This window comes from Nomascus leucogenys, chromosome 14, assembly GCF_006542625.1.
Source record: "Nomascus leucogenys isolate Asia chromosome 14, Asia_NLE_v1, whole genome shotgun sequence".
Taxonomy (NCBI): Eukaryota; Metazoa; Chordata; class Mammalia; order Primates; family Hylobatidae; genus Nomascus; species Nomascus leucogenys.
In genome coordinates this window covers 87845871-87853917 of record NC_044394.1, presented here as the reverse complement: position 1 = coordinate 87853917, position 8047 = coordinate 87845871, and the positions used below count along the sequence as shown (strand labels likewise).

The 8047-nt window shown below is 49.5% G+C and overlaps 1 protein-coding gene across 1 annotated transcript in view; it reads right to left on the bottom strand.

The window, feature by feature from the left end:
- Positions 1-4591: 4591 nt before the first annotated feature.
- TIMP2 (TIMP metallopeptidase inhibitor 2) overlaps positions 4592-8047 on the bottom strand; it is a 73270-nt gene continuing 69814 nt past the window's right edge. Inside the window, exon 5 of the mRNA XM_003278431.3 lies at positions 4592-7462. Coding sequence (XP_003278479.2) covers positions 7265-7462 — 198 coding nt within the window. The 3' untranslated portion in view covers positions 4592-7264. The remainder of the gene's footprint in view (positions 7463-8047) is intronic.

The following is an 8047-nucleotide window of genomic DNA, read 5'->3' as shown; positions in this document are numbered from 1 at the left end:
AAATACAAAACTTAGCTGGGTGTGGTGGCATGCCTGTAGTCCAGCTACTTGGGAGGCTGAGGCATGAGAATCGCTTAAACCCAGGAGGTGGAGATTGCAGTAAGCCAAGATTGTGCCACTGCACTCCAGCCTGGGTGACAAAGTGAGACTGTCTCAAAAAAAAAAAAAAAAATCTATGGTCGTAGCAAATTGCCTATCATAAAATTGATGCTACTAAAATATTGTAATTCCACTGTTTGGGTTTAATTTTTTTTTTTTTTTCTTTGAGACGGAGTCTTGCTGTGTCGCCCAGGCTAGAGTGCAGTGGCGCAATCTCGGCTCACTGCAAGCTCCGCCTCCTGGGTTCACGCCATTCTCCTGCCTCAGCCTCTCCGAGTAGCTGGGACTACAGGCGCCCGCCACCACGCCCAGCTAATTTTTTTGTATTTTTAGTAGAGACGAGGTTTCACCGTGATCTCGATCTCCTGACCTCGTGATCCGCCCGCCTCGGCCTCCCAAAGTGCTGGGATTACAAGCGTGAGCCACCGCGCCCGGCGGGTTTAATTATTTTTTAAAGTTAGATCAGGTAAAAATATCCATTAAAAATTAGGAGGGAAAAGATACTGCTACTATGTGTCCTATAACTAGGCTCAAATTCTCCGATCAGCTCCAAAGTATTTTATTTATTTTTATTTATTTTTTTGAGACCGAGTCTCGCTCTGCCGCCCAGGCTGGAATACAGTGGCTCCATCTTGGCTCATTGCAACCTCCACCTCTGGGGTTCAAGTGATTCTCCCAGCTCGGCCTCCCGAGTGGCTGGGATTACAGGCGTGAGTCACCGCACCCGGCCAGCTCCAAAGTTCTTTAACCAGTCCTGGTGGCTCCCCAGCTCCACCACCAGGCCCCACGTCCCTTCAGATTGGATCTTGCAGGGTCTCTTGCTGCTTTTCCGTGATGGGTGCACACATCTCTGTTGATGGGTTGAGGCTGACCTCACCTGTCCCCATGCATTTTTCTTTCACAGGGTAAACAAGACTGAGAGGAAATAATGGTGTCTAGTTGTGTCCTTAACAATGTCGTTACCCCATATGTGAGTCTACGAACTGATTTTTTCTTTTCCCTTTTTTTTTTTTTTTTTTTTTTTTTTTTTGAGACAGAGTCTTACTCTGTTGCCCAGACTGGAGTGCAGTGGTGCGATCTCGGCTCATCGCAACCTCCGCTGCCTGGGTTCAAGCGATTCTCCTGCCTCAGCCTCTTGAGTAGCTGGGACTACAGGCGTGCACCACCACGCCCAGCTAATTTTTTTGTTTTGTTTTGTTTTGTTTGTTTTTTGAGATGGAGTCTCGCTCTTGTCGCCCAGGCTGGAACACAATGGCACGATCTCGGCTCACTGCAACCTCCGCCTCCCGGGTTCAAGCGATTCTGCATCAGCCTCCCGAGTATCTGGGATTACAGGCGCCCACCATTGCGCCTGGCTAATTTTTGTAGTTTTAGTAGAGATAGGGTTTCACCACATCGGCCAGGGTGGTTTTGAACGCCTGACCTCAGGTGATCTGCCTGCCTCGGCCTCCCAAAGTGCTGGGATTACAGGTGTGAGCCACCGTGCCCGGCCTAATTTTTGTATTTTTAGTAGACACGGGATTTCGCCATGTTGGCCAGGCTGGTCTCGAACTCCTGACCTCAGGTGATCCTCCCGCCTCGCCCTCCCAAAGTGCTGGGATTACAGGTGTAAGCCATGGCGCCCGGCCTACAAACTGATCTTAAATCATTTTCAAAGATCAGCAAAACGTGGATAATTGTTGAAAACAGATTATAGACACATGGAGTTGGTGATACCATTCTCTGCATTTTTGTATATGTTTTAAATTTCAAGTTTGACTTAAATGCATAAATATATGAAAAGGGTATAAATCACCTGGCGGGCTGCTTACTAAAACTCCAAATGTGGGCTGCAAATGCCACATAAGTTCATTTGTATGAAATGGAAAGTTTTGATATTATTATTATAGTATACCACTCAACCACTTTCCCTACATATTTGGACACACAGAAGAAACAATCCAAATATTTCTGCAGTAGATATTAAGTGGATCACATTTAATGTGACATTGGAGCAAACTTCAGATGTCGTAAGTTTGTTCTTGCTTTTTGGGCAGTAACTGCACACAGTAAGAAACACGATTCTTCTGGCTGCCCCTGGAATAACAGATTCTGCATAACAAAGTGTGCACATGGGCCAGGGGGCAGCTAACTGTTCAAATACACCATTAAAGAATGTCCATGGCCAGGCGTGGTGGCTCAGGCCTGTAATCCCAGCACTTTGGGAGGCTGAGGTGGGTGGATCACAAGGTCAGGAGATCGAGACCATCCTGGCTAACACGGTGAAACTTCCTCTCTACTAAAAATACAAAAAATTAGCCAGGCATGGTGGCAGGTGCCTGTAGTCCCAGCTACTTGGGAGGCTGAGGCAGGAGAATGGTGTGAACCCGGGAGGTGGAGGTTGCAGTGAGCCGAGATCGCGCCACTGCACTCCAGCCTGGGCGACAGAGCAAGACTCCATCTAAAAAAAAAAAAAAAAAAAAAAAAAAAGTCCATATGGCGAAGCATTATGAGACTTTTGATTGAAGTTTGAATTATGATGGGAACGCCTTTCTCAGCACGAGGATAGGGTGGGGGAAGGGAGAAACAACCTGGAGAATAAGAGAGACCCGGGAGGCCAAGCACGGTGGCTTATGGGAGGCCAACGCAGGCAGATCACTTGAGGTCAGGGGTTTGAGACCAGCCTAGCCAACACGGTGAAACCCCGTCTCTACTAAAAGTACAAGAATTTGCCAGGTGTGGTGGTGCACACCTGTAATCTCAGCTACTCTCAAGGCAGAGGTTGCACTGAGCTGAGATCACACCGCTGCACTCCAGACTGGGCAATGGCGCGAGACTCTGTCCCAAAAAAAAAAAAAAAAAAAAAAAAAGAGAGAAAGAAAGAAGGGGGAGTTTCAAACTCACTGTTCAAAGTGACCTTGGAGGAAAAAAAAATAGTTATTTAAAAAAAGAGAGAGAGAGAGAGACCTAGGAGTCAGATCAACCAACTGCAATGGATGGATCTTATTTGGGTCTTGATTCAAACCCATAAACCACACAAAAGCGTCTATGAGACAGTCAGAGATGTCAGAACACTGACTGGATATTTGATAACATCGATGAATTCTAAGTAAGTTTTTGACGTGTGATAAAGCTATTTTGGATTTTGTTGTTGTTGTTTGAGACAGGATCTCACTCTGTCACCCCGATTGGAGTGCAGTGGTACGATCTCAGCTCACTGCAACCTCCACCTCCTGGGCTCAAGAGATCCTCCCACCTCAGCCCCCTGAGTAGCTGGGACTACAGGCATGCACCACCACACCCAGCTAATCTTTGTATTTTTTGTAGAGTTGGGGTTTCTCCATGTTGTCCAGGCTGGTCTTGAACTCCTGGGCTCAAGCAATCCGCCCACCTTGGCCTCCCAAAGTGCTTGGACTACAGGTGTGAGCCACCGTACCTGGCCTGGAAAAAGGTTTTAAAAGTAGTTCTTATTTTTTGGCTGGGTGCAGTGGCTCACGCCTGTCATCCCAGCACTTTGGGAGGCCGAGGCGGGCAGATCACAAGGTGAGGAGTTCGACACCAGCCTGACCAACATGGTGAAACCCTGTCTCTACTAAAAATACAAAAATTAGCTGGGCGTTGTGGCAGGCACCTGTAATCCCAGCTACTCAGGAGATTGAGACAAGAGAATCACTTGAACCCAGGAGGCGGAGGTTGCAGTGAGCCAAGATCGTGCCATTGCACTCCAGCCTGACTCCGTCTCAAAAAAAAAAAAAAAAGTAGTTTTTGTTTTTTAAACATATGTGTACTGGAATATTTATAAATGAGACTGCTTCATGCCTGGAATTTTTTCTTCCAAATAATTTCGTGAAGGGTGGGTGAAGGCTGAGTGTAGGTCTAAAGCTGGCCATGAAGCCCTCAGTGTCGAAGCTGTGAGACGGGTGCATGGCTCTGCGTGTCTCTGTAATAAAAAGCCAGAGGCATGTGCTGAATGAAGGGGACCCTCTCCTACGCTTCTGCCTCTTCATCCACCTAAGGAAACCACATTTGCTTTTACCCATCTCTGCCACCGCGTCGCACTTTTTTTTTTTTTTTTTTTGAGACAGGGTCTCACTCTGTTGCCCAGGCTAGAATGCAGTGGCACAGTTATAGCTCACTGCATCCTCTGCCTCCAGGGCTCAAGTGATCCTCCTATCTCAGCCTTTTGAGTAGCTGGGACCACAGGCACATGCCACCACGCCTATTTTTTGTAGAGACGGGGTTTTGCGCAGTTGGCCAGGCTAGTCTCGAACTCCTGGGCACAAACAATCTACCCGCCTCGGCCTCCCAAAATGCTGGGATGTCAGAAGTGAGCCACCGCACCTGGTCTGCATCCCACATTTGACTCAGAGCTCCCTGGCCTTGTTTCTCTGGAGGACACAGGGCGCCCCCTCCCACCGGACGGGAGAGGCTCCTTGCAGAGGCTGATTGCCATTCTTGAGCTAGGAAGTGGCCGTTCTGAACATCGGATACAGCCACACGGAGAGAGCCCATGTTCTCTTTGATAATACTGTTTATTGTCCACGGACCGAGCGATTGCTCGAGAATGATACAAAGCATCAGAGACATGCGCAGTCTGCTTGTCAACGTTCAACAACTCTTGTGTGTTTCCAGCACCGGAAGGTCTCAGACTTCATATTCCAGCATAAACACAGTGCTCCCCTCCCCCAAAAATCCAAACGAAAACAAAATCAACAGAGCTTTAAATTACGGCAGCAAGTCCAATATTTCATAATGCTTATCAAGCAAAGATTTGAAAATAACTACAATGTAAACTTTATTTTAAATATTTTGAGTTGCTTGCAGGATGAAAATAGGAGAAGAGAGCTGTGCTTAGAACATAACATATAAATTAAACGATGCCAAATGGAGAGCCTTCTTAAACTATATATATATTGCCATTATTTACTGTGAAGGTATTTGAGCGGCTTCCTCTCTCAGTTGCCACCCAGCTCTTCTTAACCTGTTTTGTTTTCTGCTCAGCATGGTTAAAAGACCAATGTGTGTGGATCGAATATAAAGGCCACACCTTTCAGACCGAACCTACTCAAAGATCCTTTACTTTGTAATAATTTGAACTGGAGAACCAAAGACGGGAGACGAATGAAAGCAAAGATGCCCAAAGAACCAAGGAAAGACCTGAAGGAATCCACCTGCGTAGGCCACGCGTTCCACTCTGGGTCAAATGCTTCCACGATGCAGAAACCTTATTTTAAAAAAGTGCAAGTCTAACACCTACCAAGGGTAATAAAAAACACAGCACAGGAATGATTACAGCTGATGTCAAAAACAAACCAAAACATTAAAAAAACAATCAGCAGAAACAGGAGTAAATGTTACATATGATATCACCATACAGGAAGCGAACGGGGGTGGGGTGTTATATGGGTTGGAGGGGTCTGGTGGAGTTGTATATACTGAAATCACATGGACTGGTCCATTATGACATCTTACCAACTTTAGATCACTGTACAGCATGAAAATGCCCGTGGGGCAGGGGCCGATTCCTGGATACCCTCCCAGTCTGCCCTAGAAAGGGAAGTCATCAAGATCTGTGCTGACCAGGTCCCGGTGGGCATGGGGGCTGCAGGCCACTCGGGGGTCAGGAGTCTTAACAGGTGCTTTGGGGTTGCCGCTGAATAGAACAGGCTAAGGTGGCTTTGGAAGCATTTTGCAGGACCAGTCCCAGGCCGCCAAGCTTCGGTTTCATTGCGTGTGTATGTTTACATAATGTGCCTGTATATCGTCAGTTTATTTTACAACACAGGTGGGAGGAAACATCACCATTACCGAGAAAGTTCTTCCTATCCTAACCCCCACATCACTGTCTTCGGGAAACCACGTTGAGGGAATACACAGGTTCCCTTGTTCCCTAGGAAGTTTCTTAGCTAGGCAATCTTTGTCATTTAAGAAATACAAGCAGAAGTTGGTATATCTGCAACTCAGGTTCACCTATCATCTGAGAATTCATCTTTAGAAAAATAAGATGTCTCTTAAAACAGGCCAAAGTGTCCTGGAGGCTCAGAAAGAAGTGAGTGTGTCACCAAAGCCACCTACCTCCAAAATCCTTCCCTTCCTAGGCTGGACTTCTTACTACGCTTAGCTGGCGTCACGTGCAGAAAGCCCCATGCAGAACGATGGCTGTCAGTCTTTGAGGGAGGGAACACTAAGCCTGGGAGGGCTCAGGAAGACCCAGCTCTTTCTGTCCTCAGGATGTGCAGATGGGGAGCCCAGCCAGGCCCTGCACACAAGCCTGGATAAAGCAAAGCCATGCAACTCAATCCAGGTGCCTGATGCCAGAACAGGCAAGAAGCAATGGCAACCGCAGCAGCTCAGGAAGGGACCTTGAGGGCAGCCACCGGCCCCAGACAGCAGCCTCAGGACAGGACCTCACCGATTCCCCCTGCAAGCTGGGGAGCAGGTGGGCGGGGGGTGCAGGAGACTAAAAAGACTCAGCCGAGGCTGGAACGCAGCTCAGCTGGGGTTTCTCGCTCCCATTTCTACAAGGCTCAGAGGGAGGTTCCCACTGGAATTCTGAGGATTAATAGGATTGATGGGGCCCCTTCAAGAACGAGCCACTGGTTCCAGGCTGCCCCTGGATGTGGGGGGAGTCAGGTGCTGGGAGCTCATGGTGGGCACTGGGGCGATGGGGGCACTTGCCAGGGGCAGGGAGTGCTACACTAGGGCCAGAGGCGTGGAAGCTGCAGAAACCAAGGGCCATGCCCCTCTCAAGATGAAAGGGACCTGGTAGGCCTGCTACACAGTCTTGCAATGACCCTCAAAAGTTTCTGCAAAATGCACATTTCCAGGCCCTGCCTTAACCCAGCTGGGAGATCCCTAAGTGCTGCCTGCTCGGCATCTGTGACGGTGCCAAGGCAGGGACTGGGAGGGAAGCCGCGTGTCCCAGCCCTGCCTGCACCCAAGGATCAAAGCCCCAGACACATAGTGCCTGGCAGAGGGCGGATGGGATGAGGACCTTGGACCCACATCTCCCTCCAGACCCACAACCATGTCTAAAAGGAGAAGGGGGGAGCAGAATCGTATTAATGTGGACCCATGGGATGAGTGTTTTATTCATGCTGTTTCCAGGAAGGGATGTCAGAGCTGGACCAGTCGAAACCCTTGGAGGCTTTTTTTGCAGTTGGCCACAGGGGTGTTGTAGGCCTGCTTATGGGTCCTCGATGTCGAGAAACTCCTGCTTGGGGGGTGCCGCGCCGCGGTACCACGCACAGGAGCCGTCGCTTCTCTTGATGCAGGCGAAGAACTTGGCCTGGTGCCCGTTGATGTTCTTCTCTGTGACCCAGTCCATCCAGAGGCACTCGTCCGGGGAGGAGATGTAGCACGGGATCATGGGGCAGCGTGTGATCTGGGGAGGGGCACACGGAGGGGGACGGAGTCAGGGACCCAGGAAGGGGTGGGCGGAGGCTGCTCTGAGGGCATGTCCAGAACCTGGCAATGTGCCTACCTGCGGTGTGCAGGGATGGCAGCCTCTCCCGAGACCCACAACTCCTGCAGGGGCTGGCCCGCGAGGGGGTCTTACCTGCAGGGAAGCTGTGCCCCGCCCACCACTGCCCCCCCTCCTACTGCAGGTGTGCTTCCCTTTGGGCCATCTTCTACCTTCCTGAGCAGGAGAGAATGGCCTCAGCTTGGCCCTGCCCTCTGGGGGACACAGCAACAATAATAAAAGGGCCTGGGTTTCCTGGAGACAGATTCCAGCCCAGTGAAAAGGCTGGGAATTGCACAAGCTGAGCCCTGAGGTCATCGGCAACTAGCAATTTGGCCAAGGAACCCTAGGCTACAAGAGGATGACCGCCTTCACCACCATGGAAAGGAAAAGGAAGAACTTGCTTTTCATTTCATGCCACAGAGGAGTTTCGCTTAACATACGTGTGGCTGGAGACTATGAGTTCAGAGTTCCTGTTTTGAACATGCCGAGAAGGGGCTGGCGGCC